The sequence below is a fragment of the Sus scrofa genome, chromosome 1 (genome assembly GCF_000003025.6).
Source record: "Sus scrofa isolate TJ Tabasco breed Duroc chromosome 1, Sscrofa11.1, whole genome shotgun sequence".
Taxonomy (NCBI): Eukaryota; Metazoa; Chordata; class Mammalia; order Artiodactyla; family Suidae; genus Sus; species Sus scrofa.
In genome coordinates this window covers 9,100,329-9,119,034 of record NC_010443.5, presented here as the reverse complement: position 1 = coordinate 9,119,034, position 18,706 = coordinate 9,100,329, and the positions used below count along the sequence as shown (strand labels likewise).

Below are 18,706 nucleotides of genomic sequence, written 5' to 3'. Positions count from 1 at the left end.
CAGTGGGTTAAGGATCTGGTGTTGCTGTGGCTGTGGTGTAGGTTGGCAGCTGTAGCTCCGATTAGACCTCTAGCCTGGGAACCTCCATATGCCGCGGGTATGCCCTAAAAAGAAAAAAACAACTATGTTTTGAGGGAGTTCCTGTTGTGGCTCAGCAGTAATGAACCCAACTAGTATCCATGAGGATGTGGGTTTGATCCCTGGCCCCACTCAGTGGGTAGAGGATCTGGCATTGCCATGAGCTGTGGTGGAGGTCACAGATGTGGCTTGGATCTGGCGTTGCTGTGGCTGTGGTGTAGGCTGCCAGCTGCATCTGTGATTCAGCCCCCTAGCCTGGGAACGTCCCTATGCCGCAGATGCAGCCCTGAAAAAAAGAAAGTTTCGGGAGTTCCCGTCGTGGCGCAGTGGTTAACGAATCCGACTAGGAACCATGAGGTTGCGGGTTCGGTCCCTGCCCTTGCTCAGTGGGTTAAGGATCCGGCGTTGCCGTGAGCTGTGGTGTAGGTTGCAGACGTGGCTTGGATCCCGCATTGCTGTGGCTCTGGCGTAGGCCGGTGGCTACAGCTCCGATTCACCCCCTGGCCTGGGAACCTCCATATGCTGCGGGAGCGGCCCAAGAAATAGCAACAACAACAACAAAAGACAAAAAAAAAAAAAAAAAGAAAGTTTCTCCTTTCTCACACACCCACCGGAGGATGTCTGGACCAGCCTCTGCCTGCATCCCTCTAGAGAAGGGGGCTTACTTCTACACAAGCAGCCTTTTCAAAAACAACAACAACAAAAACTGTAACATACGTCTAATTGCTAAAAAGCTCTTTCGGATGGGGAACCAAAACCTACCTCCTTGTAACTTTTTCTCCACTCTCTGGACTGACAATGTACAGTGTTGTTATTAAACACTCAGCACCTTCTGTATGTACAGGTCTTGAAACCCACTAAGAAAAAGATTATTTCTGGAGCAGTGTTGAGGATAGAAAGGAAGCAGGCCCCATCCTGAAACGAGGGCCGCTCTTCCTCGTTTGTGTGTGGCGGGGGGGGGGGGGGGGGTGCCTGGGGGGGAGGGGCTCAGCAGCCACGCCCTCCCCATCCCCCCTCCCCCATCTATGTGCCCAGCTGTGTGCAGATGTGGGGGACAGACCTTCCTTGTCAGAGCTTCTTTAGTCTGAGCAACCAGGTTCCTGGCTGAGCAATCGTCCCTCCCTGTAGGTGCTCCCCGAGCGTGGCATTGAACTGAACTTTGGACGGGCAGGCCCTTGCTGTTCTTGGCATGGGAAAGGCCCCGCCCACCACCTGTGACAGGTGTGCCTTGGCTTGTTCTTCCAGTTGTGGCGCTGGGTGGGGCCGGAGGCACACCTGGGTGTGGAGCTCAGTCTTGGCCACAGAAGTGAATAAAGTTCCCCTGGTCCCCAGGCCCACAGGCACCTCCACAAAGCCCTGTTTCCACCCACCTAACCTCAGCGATCGCTGGCTTTCAGCAGGAGACCAGCAGGAAGGGCAGGCGCCACTGGGGCTCCTGAGCTGCTGAGCACACTCTGATGGGGGTTCAGCTGGTGTCCGGGGGGCTCAGGTGCACTCCTCTGAGAGGTCACCACCTTGGCGTTGAGATGAAAACTGATGAGAGCCTGGCGAGAGCCAGTTATCCTGACCTGAGATTCTGAATCCAGGTGTGTGTGTGTGGGTGGGTGGGTGGGTACAGAAATCACTCCCTCATGCCCCTTGTTGACAAAAGATAATAAAATAAGCTTCCAAGCAACCCCTCCTATTAACCCTGCCCCACACCCGCCCCACAGCCAAGGCTGGTAAGACCAGAGCAGCTTTCCCAATTTGCTGAGCCAGGCGCCCCCAGACCTCGCCTGCACTGTGAGGCTTCCCAGCCCGGGGGGGATGGATGGTGGCCAAGACACACAGCTGTTTCTGTGATGGCCAAACAGCGCTAGAAGGGGGCTCCCTGGCTGTCCCCACGGCTGGGCAGCCCCATGCTCCTGGGCTGCGGGCTGCCTGCGAAGGCGAACAGTGACGAGCCCCCCCGCTTCTCCGATGACTGTGGCTACCCCGTCTTTCTCTTGTGTGATCCGTCTGTCCCTTGAGCAGCGGTATTTCAATCCTAGACTCTGGGAACCAAAGCCGGAAGCCTGAAATGCCATGGCCTGTGTCTACGCAAGAGACTGCGGCTCCCGGCCAGCTGCACACAGCTGTTCACGCAGCCTTTATTCCTTCGCTCAACAAGGACTCCTTGAACCCCAGGTGCTGGGCGTCCATCAGCAACTACACAGAGGTGGCCCGAAGGCTTCAGGACACCTGGGGGACACGTGTGAGGACTAACGCCAGTATAGTGCCACTAGGGGCCAACCACGGTTCCACGCCCCTTCAGTGTACAGTGTCCTTAATTCTCACGTATAAGAGGTGGGGGATCTGAGGCAGCAAGTTACATAAGTTGCTCGGGGTCGCCCAGGGTGGAGAGCGTGGCTCCAGGATTGAAACCCAGGCCGTCGGGCTGCAGCCCTCACTCCAACCTCCCTCAGGATGCTGAGGGCAGGCGACCGAGCAAAGCACAGGCGTGTGAAGGATTCAGAGCGAATGCTGCCAAGGGGAAGAGAAACGGGAGCTCCGGAAACGGGGTCAGACTGCCAGTAATTGTATTCTTTTCATCTGACCCGTTAGGGGATCCAGACAACCCCGCAAACCCTCTCAGCACGCCACCCCCGTTTAAGCCAAAGTGATATATCCTCTTCAACTATGCAGTTCCACCATCAGTTCCCAATAAATTAGAAGGGGTTCTAGCCCTAATCTTGTCAACTTCTTTGTGCAGGCTGAAGAAGGCAAGCTGAGAGGAGGCAGCATTTATCCCAAGCTAGCGGTTCTTTTTTGTTGTTTTGTTTGTTTGTTTGTTTGTTTATGGCCACACCCACAGCATATGGAGCTTCCCAGGCTAGGGGTTGAATAGGAGCTGTAGCTGCTGGCCTACACCACAGCCACAGTAACACCAGATTCGAGCCACATCTGCGACCCACACCACAGCTCACAGCAATGCTCGATCCTTAACCCCTGAGGGAGGCCAGGGATCGAACCCACATCCCCATCAGCACGATGTTGGGTTCTTAACCTGCTGAGCCACAGCAGGAACTCCCCAGTGCAAGCTGAGAAGGATGAAGCCAGGGACACCAGTTCACACTGGCTCCAGGGGCCAGAGCTTGGCGTGATCACAGGACCACGTGAGGGCAGCATGCCAGGGTGAGCAGAGAATAGAGGGCAAGGACAGTGGGGTGGCGGGGGGACCACCCAAGTGCCATCAGAAGCTGTCACAAGGGGATGACATTATCCCCAGGCCTGCTGTGATAATGAGTGAGGAAGCAGAAGCCCATTTGCTGCCGAGGCCAGTGAAGGGCGGCCGCAGTGGTCGGGAGGAGAGACGGTCCAGGCGAGGCTTCCCTAGTTTGGTGTAGCATCGGCGGTGCTGGCTGGACAGCTCCAGCTTGCTTCCAACCCCTTGAACTGGGCAGAGAAAACCCCCCAGGTCCTGCAGCCTGGCTTCAAGTTCATGATCTCTGAGAAGGGCCATCGGGAGGGGGGCGTGGGGTGGAGGGAGGGTCTCCCCTTTATAGTGGGAGACACCAGAGCCCTTTGTACCCTGCTGGGAACCACCAGGACACAGGGGAGGGGGGATACGAGAAGGAACACAGTCCCTGGGAAGGGAAGGGGGACGGGGTCCGAGCACATGGAGGGAAGCAGGGGCTGGCCCTCCATCACCGCAGGGGGAAGACGATGGGGGCGCTTCGGGGATGGACGCTGAGGGCCTTCTCCTCTGACGGCTCTACCTTCTCAGGGAAGGGTGAGGGCAGGTAGACTGACTGCTAGGAGGACGGGGTGGAGGAGTTGGGGTGTGTGAGGAAGAAGAAGGCTGCAACAATTGTCTTAGAGAAAAGGAGCTTAACTGGGTAAAGCCGCTCGGGACTTACAGGCAGTTAAGTTCTGAGATCATGAATTTACAGTTCATATGGGAATTCCCATTGTGGCTCCGTAGGTTAAGAACCTGACTAGTACCTATGAGGACACAGGTTCAATCCCTGGCCTCACTCAGTGGGTTAAGGATCCGGCGTTGCTGTGAGCTGTGGTGTAGGTCACAGACGCAACTTGTATCTGGCATTGCTGTGGCTGTGGTGTAGGTCGGCAGCTGCAGCTCCGATTTGACCCTTAGCCTGGGAACTTCCATGTGCCGTGGGTACAGCCCTAAAAAAAAAAGAGATAAAATTCATGGGTGGCATAGCACCCCCACTGTGGTCTTGAGATTCTTTTTTCCACCAAAACAAATCAGGGCTTCTTGGAGAAACAAATAATTCTAGGTCTCAGAAGCAGGAAGGAGGAAGCTGATATTGTTACACCAGATGGCAGAGACCCCAAGGACCACTGGGGTCACGTCGAGAGGAGCCTGGAGACAACTCAAAGACACTCCCATTGGCCAAAGAGGGAACATATTGAGCATCCAAAAGGTTAAGACTGCAATGGACTGGAACATATCAAATGCATGTGAACTCAAATATGAGTTCGTAATGCAAGTGAAAAAAAGAAACTGATCGGTCACCATTGGAGGATGTTAATGGACCAGTTCACTGTGTTCAAAATTATGAGTTCTTGGAGTTCCCGTCGTGGCACAGTGGTTAACGAATCCGACTAGGAACCATGAGGTTGCGGGTTCGATCCCTGGCCTTGCTCAGTGGGTTAAGGATCCGGCGTTGCTGTGAACTGTGGTGTAGGTTGCAGAAGTGGCTCGGATCCCGCATTGCTGTGGCTGTGGTATAGGCCGGTGGCTACAGCTCTGATTTGACCCCTAGCCTGGGAATCTCCATATGATGCAGGTGTGGCCCTAAAAAGACAAAAAGACAAAAAAAAAAAAAAATCATCCTGGGAGGGCTGCTGGCTATGCAACCTAGTTTTTTCAGGAAATAGGTTGCAAAGGAAAAGAAGAAATGGAAAGGCAGACCCGTCGGTCACATGCGTAAGCATTACTCGTGTGATTCACACCAACTATGGAAAGTGACTGATGCCATTTACGAGACATTTGGAAACGTGAACACTAACAGGATATCTGATAATATTAAATAATTATTGCTTAGAAAAATGACACCAGTCCACAAGGTCATGCATTTTCTCTGGATTCTGAGTTAAGGGAGAAAGAGGCCACTAAGCAAATTTATGGGAGGTTGCAGTCTGGGTAAATAAATGAGTGAGTTTATTAATGACCTGAGAATGTTGGCTTTTAGCTTTAAATGTTCACAGTGTTGTGAATAGCTAATGAAGCATTGTACAGGAAAAGTACTTTGAAAAACTTGGAAGTTTTATTTAAAAATTAGGGCTGGAAATCTTTAAAAGCCAGCCAGTCAGTACACATTGAGACTCAATAGACATCATTTGTTGGTGGGCTGATTTGCCAATTTATCTATGGTGATCATATTTTTCTGGACCCCCCCCCGCCAAAAAAAGGGTGTGTGGCCTGACAAAAGGGTATTTTTTAATTTGTGAATGCATTTTTTCTTTATTTTTATTATTTTTGTTATTATTTTTTAATATTTATTTCCCCAATGCAATTTTTTTCTACCGTACAGCATGGTGACCCAGTTACACGTACATGTACACATTCTATTTTCTCACATTATCCTGCTCCATCATAGGTGACAAGACATAGTTCCCAGGGCTATTAGCAGGATCTCATTGCTCATCCATTCCAAAGGCAACAGTTTGTATATGAATGCATTTAGATGACAACTTCTATTAAGGTATAACTAAAACTTAAGTCATAATTAGTTGTACGTTCGTTTAACGAAGCCCTTTTAAGGAAAGTACAAAGGTACCTGAAATTGACAGAATCCAGAAAATGCTATGTATTATTACTTCAATTACGCTCCGCATGAGTCAGAGCTTGGTTAGAGAATTGTGTCCGGTGTGTGTGCCACACTTTTAGAGGTGGAGAAACTAGGGGACAGTCCAAGTATAATGACAGTGATGGGGCACAGGAGGCACGGAGAGTGTCCCAGGAGCCGGAATGTTCCAGGGGAGAAGCTGAAGCAGCTCAGAAGCCCCATCTGCGAGTGTATTGCATGCTTTTAATAACCAGTCAATACCTAGATCTTGGCTACACAGAGGGTTGAGCAAGAAGAAAGTGGCTGTAAAAAGAGTTACTTGCAGAGTTCCCATTGTGGCTCATCTGTAATGAACTCGGCCAGTATCCATGAGGACGTGGGTTCCATTCCTGGCCCCACTCAGTGGGCTAAGGATCCAGGATTGCCGTGAGCTGTGGTGTAGGTCACAGAAGTGGCTCAGATCTGGTGTTGCTGTGGCTGTGGCAGAGCCTGCAGCTACAGCTCTGATTTGACCCCTAGCCTGGGAACCTCCATATGCCATGGGTGTGGTCCTGAAAAGCAAAAAAATAAATAACTTTTTTAAAAAGGAGCTATTTGCACCCCCTCCCACGTCCCCAAATGGCCCTCATAAGGGGCAGCTGTGACTCCACGTGGTGAAACTGCAAGGACCAGTTCTCATCCTGCTAGACCTGCAGCAGCCTTTGCTGTTGCTGACCACCACCTGCTCCTGGGGCTGCCTCCTTCCCTTGGGTTCCAGGACCTGGCAACTGCTGGCTGTCCCTTCCTCATGGGACCCCCTCCTCCCCCTCAGTGCCCCAGGTGGGAGTGTCTCTGGGGTCAGCCCTCGCCTCTCTTTCAGACCAGCACTCAGCCCTTGGTGAACTCATTCATCCAGCCAAGGTGCAAAACACCACTAGGCTGCTGACAGCCTCCACAGGTACCTCTCTGCCCAGACCTCGCCCTTGGACTCCAGACTTGTGTATCTCACCCCACTCAGCGCCTCCACCTGGATTTTTAACAGGTATCTGATAATGGACATGTCCCGGACCACCCACCTGCCCAGCCACCTGGTCCTTCCACAGCTGTCCTTATCTCAGATGGCGATTCCAACCCTCCAGAAGCTCTGGCCAAAGTCACGGCATCATCTAAACTCCTACATTTTCCCTGTAGTCCACATCTGCTCAAATGACAGATCCCACTGGCTCACGTTAAAGACCTATCGGGAGCCCGATCGTGTCTCTCCACCCTGAGCCCATCTCCCGTGTCCATGTACCACCAGCATCCCCAGGTGTCACAGTCCCTTCCTCTCTGATCTCACTGCCCCCTCAAGTTTCAACTCAGCAGCTAGAATGATCCAGTGAAAACATCATCTGAGCACCTCGCCACTCTGTTCTCTCACTCAGAAAAGCCAAAGTCCTGGCAGTAGCCCCATCAGATGCGTCCACTGGCCCTCCCAGGTTCCACTCGTGGTTTAGGTATGAGAGCTGACCTTTTTCTCGAATGTCTCAAGATCTGTTACTTTCTCCATCTGCTAGGTGTACCAGTGTCCAGGTGACCCTCAACCTATCAAAACAGTATGTATGTAAAGACTCTGCTTCCTCTGCTGCCCTGTTGACCGTTTCACTCCAAACCAGAGGGCAGCCACCTGACAACCCAGCAGGCACTGACTCATTCAGCCAATTCTCAGAGGTAGGGGACAGCCTTTATGGTTCATTGGGGTTTAAGATGCACCTTATAATATTGCTGAACTCAGGGCATAGCTAACAATTTAATTAAATAGTTTAATTGGCAGCATTTTTTTTCTTTCTCAGTGGTACATAAAAGAGTGGTTCATCTTCAGCTGACTGTGTCTTAGTAAAGTAAGCTTAGTAAAGTAAGCTGTAAAACTCAAATGCTGATGCGGATTGTAGGAAAATTTCTTTTTTCTTATTTTGTCTTTTTAGGGCCACACCTGCAGCATATGGAAGTTTCCAGGCCAGGGGTAGAATTGGAGCTACAGCTGCTGGCCTATGCCACAGCCATAGCAACACCAGATCTGAGCCACATCTGCAATCTACACCGCAGCTCTCGGCAACACCGGATCCTTTGACCCACCGGATCCTTTGACCCAGGGATCAAACCCTCATCTCCATGGATACTAGTTGGGTTCTTAACCAGCTGACCTACATGGGAACTCCTGTAGGAAAATTTCTAAAAAATGTTCAGCATGCCACTGTGCAGAGCTGTAAATTATGTGGTGTCAGGGAAGGCAAGAAAGAGGAAGAGAGAGAAAATTCTACAAGACTTGGTCTCTTCCATAAAATCATCCTACCTGACGGGTAACACAGGGCTAAGAGAAAAGAAGTATAAAAGCATGTCCCAAGCAACACATGGGCAGGTGTGAGCAGAAGTGGCCATCTGTGAACCTGGGGGGACAAAACACTGTCGTCCGGAACCTCAGCATTCCAGGAAGGCTTCCTGGACAAAGTGAGCTTCCAGTTTAAAAGGAAAGGAAAAGTGGCCAAAGGCTACTGTGCCTCATTTAATGCGCACATTGTTCTCAGGAGAAAATAACGTCTCCCTTCTACAGAGACAGAAACCGTCTGGGTTGCTGGATGAGCATCATACCTGGGATGTTTGCCACGTAACTGAGTTTGTGAGAAGGGGGCAGAAGGCTCAGGAATGATTCGAATCTCTACCACTGTTTGCAGTTCCTTTATTCCTGAATCACCACCTGGGAGGGTGTCCACAGAGGATGGAAGGTCTGGTCATTCCTGGTTGTTCCTGGTCTTTCCTGAATGTCTGCAAGCGCTCCACTGTCCTGCTTGACATCGGGGGCTCTGCTCCTTCTGGAACACGCCCCGGACAAATGGCTTGAGCCATAGTCTCTGTGTGAGCAGAATGGGGTGCGAGAGGAGCCAGCTGGGTTTGGGACCAGATGGGAACACCCTGATGGAGGTGCCTGGGGCTATCCATGCACAGCCATTACAGGAGAAGGAAATGAACCCCCAACCCCCCCAAAGGGCGGTTCCAGGGAGACCTTCTCCCCTCCCCTCTCTCCCCTCCAGACCAGTTCTGACATCTCCTTAGAGCCCAGTGCCCAGAGGGGCCCTGCTTTCTGTTACTGAGCTGGGCCATCATCGGGGATGGGCCACACAGTGCGGTGCAGGAGGCGTGGATGTGTGCTGGTGTCCGTCCGCCGTGAAAACACACTGGCTTCTTGCAGCACCTGCCGGGAAGTCGAGGAGTGTGCGTACTCGCCAGAGTGGGAGAGACTGCAAACTGGAGGGAAAGGGCACAGGCAGGAGAAGAAGAGCCCCCCTCACTCCCACACTCGCACCTGCCAGCATCTCACCGGTGCCCCTGCCTGTTCCTTCTAGAGCGTTCAGCGCCTCTGGCTCCGCGCCCCTCCTGCAAGCGTGTGGAGCAGGTGAGGAAAGCTGCCTCAGCGAAGTCAAGACCACATGGTAGGCGGCAGGTCTAGAGACCATGGTCTGGGTCCTTTGATCCCCCCCCCACACTCTACCCGGGGCGGACAGCGGACCGCTGTACCCTCGGTACCACAAGCTAGGAAAAGGCAACCTTTAGCGAACACGGCCCACTCGCCAGGATTCATCAAGCCCTTTAGGCAAGTTAACTCCATCCTCGCCGCAACCTCACGAGGGCAGATGAAGTAGGTACGCTTACTAATCCCGCTTTACCCGTAGGGCAACCGAGGCACAGACGTGACTCGCCCAGGGTCGCGGGCGGGGACGAGAGGGGGAGGCGCAGCGCCCTGGGAGGGACTGGGGGGGACTGGGGGGATTGGGGGGGCCTGCGGAGGGCCGGGCCCTGCGGCTTCCAGCCCCGAAGCGCCGGGCAGGCCCGGGCTGCCCATATAAGGCCGCGGGCGTCCAGGAACGTTTCAGGCGCACTAGGGCGCCCCGCGGCCTGCAGCCTCCTCCGCGCCGAGGAATGTGTGGAATCTTCCTCCCCGGCTGCCGCCCTCCGCCGGGAGGACCTCCCCTCCGCCGGGGCCGCGATCAGCCCCGGAGCCAGCCCGGGGGCCGCCCGCCGCCTGGCCGCTGGGGGGAGCGCGGCGCCTCGGCGGAGCCGCGGGAGGCGGGGAGGCGGCCGCGCGCCCTCACCTGCCCGGGGCGGCGCGCGCGGCCGCAGAGGAGGCGGCCCGGCCGAGGCCGCGGAGGAAGGAGGCCGGGAGGAGCCTGCGCCCGGCCCGCGGCGCGGCCGCCCAGGGAGCCTCGTGGAAGTGGCGGGAGCGCGGCGAGCCCGCGCCCATGGCTCTGAGCAAAGGGCTGCGGCTGCTCGGGCGGCTGGAGGCCTCGGGGGAGAGCAGCGTCCTGCTGGAGGCGCGCGGCCGCGGGGACTGCCTGCTCTTCGAGGCCGGCACGGTGGCCACGCTCGGTGAGTGCGACAGGCGGCGCCGCCCGGGGTTCGCGGCCGGGGCCGCCGCGGCGGGGCCGGGCCCGGGGCCGCGCCCGGGTCCCCTGCCCCGGGAGGATGCCCGGAGGCGAGGGCGCCTGCCTTTGCCCAGACGTAGACGGGCACCTCCCTTCCCCGAGGTGACCAGTCCCGGGCGGCGCGAAGGCGGCCGAGGCGTCGGGTCGCACGCGCGGGGCGGCGGGTGGCCTGTTTGAATGAAGTGACGCCGGGGACGCCAGAGAGCGCGTCTGGCTGCGGCCGGGCGCGCAGGCGGCCCGCGGCCCCTCCTCGGGTCTGCCCGCTGCGCGCCTGCCTGGCGGAGGGTCTGTTCCCGGAGAGCCGCCTCCGGCCTCTTGGGCCCCGCGCTCCATCCGAGGGGGCGACTGGGGCGCTGGCCCGACCAAGCGCCTGGCGCTGTTTTTCTTTTGCACTTGTTGATGAAACCAGTGAGTGCCTGTTGCTTTGTGAAGGTCGGCTTCACTCCCCGGAGGGGATGGGGAGGAAAGCCCCGGGACACGGCATCTTTGTTTCATATGAATACTTGGCTGAGTAGCGTCATTACCGCAAAGTATAGAACTTGGAGGCAAATATACTACGTGGTGATCCTGTGCTGTGGATATTTGACGTTAAGCAGGTGTCCAGCCAGTATACTTCATCTCTGTGCTCCAGCGAGTCTTGACACTGATATTGTGTCAAGGGCTTTAGAGACTATCTCATTTAATTTTCACAGTTCTCCACAAGGGCTGTTATATCTGCATATTACAGAGGAGGAAACAGGTCCGAAGAAGCTAAGAAACTTGCTTGCCCCAGGTGACACAGCTCCACCAGAGTTCCATGTGGCAATTTCTGTATTGTCCCTGCAGTGCTTGACTTCCTGGAATCACCACTGCTGGGTCCCTTGTTTACTGGCTAACATTCACGAGGAAGGGCTGGTGATACCAAAGTGAGCAAAACCAAGTGGGGTTGTTAGAACTTCAAACTGAACGCCAGGGAGTCGGCTCACAGCTGGTGTCCAGCTGTACCATCTTCCCTGGTTCGCAGCTGAACAAAGCACAGAGGAGGGTCTGGGTGTTTGACCAGTGCCCTCAGCCCCACAATGCTTTATAACTGAATCTAGTCCTTTTTTTTTTTTTTTTTCCTTTCACCCTGTGCACATCAATTCTTCAATTAGATTCTTCAGTACACATCTTGGAAGGACCGAGACGTCCTTCTCTTTCCTCTTCTATTTCAGCTTCGCTAATCATTTCATGAGCATATAGTTATCTGGCTCATTTGCAGTCAGTTGGTTACTAAAACAGCTTCACCAATCTTGTCACACCATAAATGTACAACAAATCATGGTTGAAATTATTATCAGATTATTCCAATTTGTGCTCTCTCCCGAAAAGCCCAAGTTTGGTTATGTGCTAAGGTCTCCAAAGAAAATCACAGAAATTTCCATTCCGTTTGAGATGTCTCCTTCATACCACGTTTATCAGAGCTGAGAGATTAATTGCATGGTACAAAACTACTGCTTCATCAAAGGGGTTAAAATATCCTTTGGTTGAATTACAGCAACCTTACGTAAGGTTCATATATATTTAAGAGTGCCTTTGAAGCCGTTGGGATAAAAAAGTTTATCTTCCTCAAAAGTGAAGATCTTTCAGTGATTAACAAATGTAATAAAGTGCTTATTTTCCGTTTGGAAATTAGGTTTGGGTTGAAGTCATGTATATAGTGTGTTGGTGAGTACAAGGTACCGAGATGCTTTAGAAGGCAGCTGTGGAAGGACGAGGTGCTGGTGCTGGTCCCGAGAAGGATTGGAAGAGCCTTCTGTTACTGGAAGGTTGTTGTCTCAGACTTTTCGAGTTTCCTGAACATGTCGTAATTGGACAGACTGGCTCTGAACTTGAAATTCCCATCTGTGTTCCAAAGGTCTGGCTCTTTGCTTTCCTTTCCTGGGTAAGGTTAAGAGTGCTTTCATTTTTCTTTTCTTTTCTTTTTTTTCCCAGAAGGTCGCAGTCTCTGCTGTTGTGTAGGACAGGACACCTGGGGCAGCTGGCAGAGCTGGTAGTGGAATTCTGCCCATTCCATGAGGTTCTAGGTTGGGTGCAGCTTCCTTTCCACGTCAGCTGTGGTTTCCTGTGATAGGTCTCCCAGGTGAGGGATGAGAGGCCAAACAGACTTAGGTCAAGGGTTTATTCCTACGAGGGTCGTGGTTTTTCCCTGGCCGCCGAGTGGTCCTAAGATTCTGTGCAGCTCTGTGGCGGATGCGTGCTACTGCTTTCATGGGGCCCTGCAGGGGAGCTCGGTGGGCCCGACAAGCATTAGCACAGCTCTCCAAGGCACATTTGAACTCGTAAGGATCATACCTTGAAAAGGCTTCACACTGAAAGGGGTTCATCGTTGTTCTGTGATTTCAGGCAGAGCTGAGACAGGCTTGAATGGGGTTGTGAGTTTAAGGAGAAACTCTTGCTCCTTGCTTGGTCGATTGCTAGGTTAGCCCTTCTCTTTTTTTTTTAAGACACAGTGCAAATAGCTTTTATTTTTATTTATGTATTTATTTTTGCTTTTCAGGGCTGCACCTGTGGCATATGGATGTTCCCAGGCTAGGGCGTGGAATCGGAGCTATAGCTGTCCTCATACACCACAGCTCCCAGCAATGCTGGATCCCTGACCCACCGAGCGAGGCCAGATATCGAACCCACATCCTCATGGATCCTAGTGGGATTGGATTTGTTTCCACTGCGCCACAACCGGAACTCCTAGCCCTTCTCTTCTGACTTGACCTACGTGGCCTCCTCGCCTGCCTGCAGGAGGGTTGCTGGAGGAATACTTCCTACTTCCAGCTTCCAAATGAATTAGGGTGAGACTCTAACGTGGATCAGTGGCAGCAGGAATTCCAGAGGCAGAAAAGCCAACTGTATTGGCACCAATTTCAAAGTTTTTTAAATCAAGTCTTCTTGATGCCCTGATTCAACAATAGGAGGCTTCTCAAGTGAAGATAAAAAAGCCAGAGCCTGTGACAATTCCCCTGTGTCCAAAACCCACAATTAGCATACAGATGTTCTCTCATTTGCATTCTGGGACAAACAGGACCTGCCATTGTCTCTCTCTTTGTCGCTTTTAGACTCCCTGTGGACCAGATAAAGGCAACTGTGCCTATTATTCATGGATTTCACCCCTTTCAGAGCCGGCACCAACACTCCAAAGTTCAGTTTTCTCCAAACAGACTCCCAAGCAGGGCGGCCTGCGAATGTTCCTGTGTTTGCACGTGTGTGCAACCTGCCCCACCCTCCCCCAGCCACGCTCTCTGTGGAGTCAGCAGCCGGGAACAGGGTGGAAAGGAAGTTTGCGGGCAAGTTGTCAGGGAGCGTCCCTACGTTACTTGGGGCTTCTGGAGGAAAAGGGCCTGTGTAAACACAGGCCCGGGTTCTCCCAGCTGCTGTGTTTGTACAGAAGCTACAGTGTCACGTTTTGTTTGACTTGGAAATGTGGCCACAGAGCCCGGCAAGGCTCTGTCGGAACTGCAACCTAGGCCACTTTGTCAGACTTGGTGGTCCAGATTTATTTGTTTGGTGACTTGAAGTTTGACCTGCCTGGGGCAGCTGAGAGTCAAACATCCTCCTGGGTAAAAACAGAAGCACAGGGCCTGGTGGGGGCTCGGGGCTCCAGACTTGGGGAACCTGGGCAATGATCTGGGGTCACGGCAGCCTGTTGCATCCATGGCTCGAACAGGCCTTTCCCAGTGGCAGGTTAGCTTATCATGATATTGACAAAATTGCAAACTGGGTTAGTGGGTGCTTCTGCCTGACGTTTCTGTAACTCACCAGGAGGATTGTGATTTGAGATCGTACCAGGCTCCTTTTTTGGACTGTGTGGCTCCAAAACTTTTCCTTAAACCTTTAATTGTGAAAAATTTCTCTTCGTTCTTTTTCTTCTTTCTTTCTTTTTCTTTCTTTCTTTCTTTTTCAATCATTTTAGGGCCACACCCTTGGCATACGGAGGTTCTCAGGCTAGGGGTTGAATGAGAGCTTTAGCCACCGGCCTACACCATGCAGCTCACAGCAATGCCAGATCTTTAACCCGCTGAGCTGGGCCAGGGATCGAACCCACATCCTCATGGATGCTAGTCAGTTTCTTAATCCACTGAACCTCAACGGGAACGTCTGAAAATTTTCAAATGTACACAGACATAGACAGAAAAGTAAATCCCCAGTACCTGTCACTCAGTGCTGATAGTTATTGGTATATTTCAATTCCATGTCACCCTGTATTTTTTATGAAAAACAATCTCCTGAAATTTCCTTGGCGCTTTGCCAAGCAAGACTTTAAGAAATGTGGTTTGGCTTCCTCCCTCCCTCTCTCCTTCCTTCCTTCTTTTCTCTCCTTCCTGATTTGCATTCGTATCCTGATATTTCTGTGCTTATCTTGGGTTTCAAAACACCCGTGTGGTCAGCGAAGATGAGGTCTGCTGGCCCGGGTAGGCAGCAGGACAGCATGCTGCCTGTGACAGGGTTTTCACCTGGTTTTGTTACAGAGGGCTCAGCGTTCAGGCTTGGGGAGGCAGTTAGCACTTTGCGAGCGGTGCATGGGATGTCGTGAAGGGGAGGGCTGCAGGGACGTGTGTGGGTTTCAGTCCTGCATCCCACCGGAGCTGAGGCTGTGACGCCCAGAACAGGGCCTGATGAGGGCTCAGGGCCTGGCAGGTGCTAGGTTTCTCAGTGGAGAGGCGCAGTGAGACGGTGGGCTCCCCAAGGATGCGCATCCCAACGTGAGGGCCAGATAACATGTTGGCGGCTTTCCGAAGCTTTGCTGATTTTGTGTGGAGGGAGGGTCCTGATTGAGCGCTGGTCGCCCCGCAGGAATCTGTCTTCCTGTCCTGTGCTTGCTTGTTCTGGGCCCAGGGTAGCTCTGCCAAGTGGGTGGATGGACTGTGCTTTGCACCCGAGGTGAGCACTGGGCACCTGTAGTGGGGCCAGCGGGGCCATCACAGGGCCCCGTCCAGAATGGCTGGATGTATCTGGCTGGGTGCTGGGGGCCAGCAGCCTGCACTCGTGGCATATAAAGCTGGAGGGTTGCCATTTGCCTGTAAGGCTTCTTGGATCAGAAAATGACTCCGGGCACAAGGATTCACTGAGCATATTAGCTATGGGGCAGAGGGCAGCTCCTTCCGGAGGCCCGGTTCATGGGAGCATTCCAAAGCACAGATGCTGGTGCTTAATTCTGTTCCTGCATCTGTGCCCACTTCTGCCCCGCTTCCTCCCTCCCCGAGGCTGCTGAGGCGTGATGGGGCCCCCGCCCTCCGACGTCCTGACCCTTGTGCCTCCCCTCTGGCTCTTCCGTGTGAGTTTCAGTGAAGCCACACGCTCCCTGAGAACAGGGCCTCCCCTTCTGCCACCTCTGCTCTTTGGCAAGCTCTGAGGTGATGCTCAGGGCAGAGCAGTGATAAGAAAGGAAGAGGGTCTTCCTCTTTGTCCTTTAAACCACTGTGAGGTCTCACGGAGCAGAACCGGGGCCACGGATGCTCTCAGGTACAGCGTTCATGTGGGGTTTGGGGGCGGGTGAGGAGAGGACAGCGTGTTTAGGACGCATGCTCTGACCCAGTGGAGGACCGGGCTGGTCCCTCACCCATCAGCATCTCAGAAAATGGCCTGATTTGAGGTGAGCAGGATGTGCAGCTTATCTTTGCTGCCTATGTTGTATTCGGCTTGTGTTGACGTTATTGACCAGCAGTAATCATCGCAGAAAAAGCCAACCACCACCCTTTGCTCAGGTCTCTCCCCACTGTCCTGGCGATAACGCCTCCGAACCTCCACCTGTGTCCTCTCCTGCCTCTGGGTAGGAGGGGAGTCCGGAGTTCTAACCCTGACTCTTTAAACTGTTCCCTACCCTGGGGAATTTAGTTAATCCCCCCAAGCCTCAGAATCCTAATCTGAAAATAAATGAATGGTGACCTCGACTGCCTTCTCTACTCTCAGATTCCATGTGTCTTTAAAAAAATAAAACAAATAACCCCCTGAAATTAGCACAACATTGTAAATCAACTATACTTTAATAATAAAAAAAAAAAATCCAGAGTTCCATTGTGGCGCAGCAGAAATGAACCCGACTAGGAACCACGGGGTTGCGGGTTCGATCTAGCCTTGCTCAGTGGGTTAAGGATCCGGCGTTGCTGTGAGCTGTGGTGTAGGTCGCACACGTGGCTCAGATCCTGTGTTGCCGTGGCTGTGGTATAGGCTGGCAGCTGCAGTGTCGATTGGACCCCTAGCTTGGGAACCTCCATGTACCACAGGTGCGGCCCTAAAAAGAAAAAAAAAAAAATCCCAAAGTCTCAAACATGCAGCACAAGCAAATAAGCCACACTCCTACCTTACACACCTAGTTAAAATGATCAACTATCCGAAACTTTGAATCTTAGCAGAAAGGGTCTGGCAAGGTAACATCTCAGATGGCTCGGATCTAAGTCTGAGCTAACCCTAGGCGTCTGATGCTGTACATTTTTTTCTTGGAAACTTATGAATTAAAATGCATGAAATTGTCTCTCCTTGATTCCACCCCTTTCCTGTAATCAGCAAAAAAGAATTTTAAGCCATAATGATTTAGGAACATATAATATTTATTAAAGTATCATAAACTATGCTAATTTATAGCTCTTTTAGCTGATTCCTATTAATATTCACTGATGTTCTGAAAAATCATACCTTTCATCATACTGTATCATAGTCATCATATTCATATTTCAGCACATTCATCATTTTTAAAACAGTCTGGACGGGAGCGGGGAGTTGTATGTCTGGGCATATGTGTAAGCTTGTTTTAGCTATGTCTTTATTTATTCATTTGTTTTTTAATGGCTGTGGTGTGGCATATGGATGTTCCCAGGCCAGGGACTGAATCCCAGCTGCAACCTATGCTGCAGCTGTGGCAACACTGGATCCTTTAACCCACTGCGCCAGGCCAGGGATGGAACCTGCACCTCTGCAGTGACCCTAGTCTCTGCAGTCAGATTCTTAAACCCCTGCACCCCAGCGGGAACTCCTATCCACCTGTTTTTATTGCCTGCTCATTACATGCTCTTAGCGTCACCATGAATCTGGTCTGCGGCTGAGAAATGTTGTGTGTTGGAAAAGTAATAGGACGTTATTGTTATTATTTCTTCAAATTTTGCTGTTTGCTGCCAGGGGAAGAGGTATGGTTTCCAAAATATTGACATTTGCAAGGACCCCAGGAGTCTCGGATGGGAACACAAGGGAAGGCCCAGGCTTTGGTGCCAGGTTCTGGGGGGAGGAGGGAGTTGGGGGGGTGTCGAATGGCTGTGCCCTCCTGGGCGCCCCTCCTTGGCTGAATCCAGGAGGGGGGGCACTTTGTTCAAATTCACCAAGAGGCACCGCATGGGCCAGAGGCTGCCCTGGAGAAAGTGGACAGGTAACAGCCTTTTCTAACATGTGTGGTTGTGCAAGAACCTTGATCCAAAAGCAGAAGTGGTGGCTTGCCTGTCCGACGCCGGAACACTTTACACAAGACATAGAGTGAGAAATTCTAGTGAAACACCATTGCCTGCCCCGGGCGGGCAGACCCTGAGGTTTCTGGGCGCGTGTCTGACTTCAGTGCAAACTGCCCCCCCCCGCCCCCCTTTAGGTTTCTGGGTCAGTTTGCTCTTAGGAAAATTAGGTTGCTCAGCACTTATTAGCGTTTTGTCTTAATAGAGAAAACAGACCCAGAACGAAGCCTCGAGGAGCGATTTGTCAGGCGAGTCTGTGAGCTGAAGAGCAGCTCAGTTCAATCCGCACCTTTCTCTTGGGGCCCAGGGGAGAGTTTGCGGGTTCCGTCTTTCCCTCCTGCGCACGCTTAGGCCTTTGGGTGAGGACGGTGAAGCCTGTACACTTAGCAAGTCCAGAAGCCAGGTCCGAAGTCTCCGAGGACAGCGCTGTCACGTCTGGCACTTGTTTGGCAGCGGTCCGGGAGGAAGACAGCCAGACTCATGGTCACGTGCCCAGTGGGGACGGGAGAACAGGTGAAATAAAAGTGCGAAACTGGTGCTGCCTCCTGGAGCTGGGTGACGAGCATGTGGTGGTTCATTAGACTTAGTGAATCAATCAACTGGCTGCTTTTCAGTTTCAACAGATGAAAATCGATAGTTTTCCCATATACCATCATTAGCCACTTAGAGTGTGCGGTAGGGGAAACAGATTCCACTCCCAGTAACAGCCATTTCTGGGAGTAAACATAATAAAATCTGTTAAGCTATAACTCTCTGCCCAGGCACTGAATAAACGCAAAGGTACAGCATATTCTTGGGAGAGGAATATCAACATTGTAACAGTGTTTGTTCTCAATAAATCTATAAATGCAAATGGCCATGTGTAAAATCCAATTAAATTCCAAATAACAGGAGTTTGACATAAAACTTAACCAGCTGGGAGTTCCCATTGTGGCGCAGTGGAAATGAATCCAACTAGTGTCCATGAGGA

General features: G+C 52.3%; 1 protein-coding gene and 1 long non-coding RNA gene across 2 annotated transcripts in view; one reads left to right on the top strand and one right to left on the bottom strand.

The window, feature by feature from the left end:
- On the bottom strand, positions 8,534–9,599 carry LOC110259909. Its single transcript, XR_002342370.1, has 2 exons — positions 9,175–9,599; positions 8,534–9,063 (listed from the first exon to the last, which is right to left on the bottom strand). It is a non-coding gene; the product is annotated as an uncharacterized LOC110259909 (long non-coding RNA).
- Positions 9,985–18,706, top strand: part of SYNJ2 (synaptojanin 2) — a 94,845-nt gene continuing 86,123 nt past the window's right edge. The window contains 1 exon segment of the mRNA XM_021086423.1: positions 9,985–10,235. Coding sequence (XP_020942082.1) covers positions 10,109–10,235 — 127 coding nt within the window. The 5' untranslated portion in view covers positions 9,985–10,108.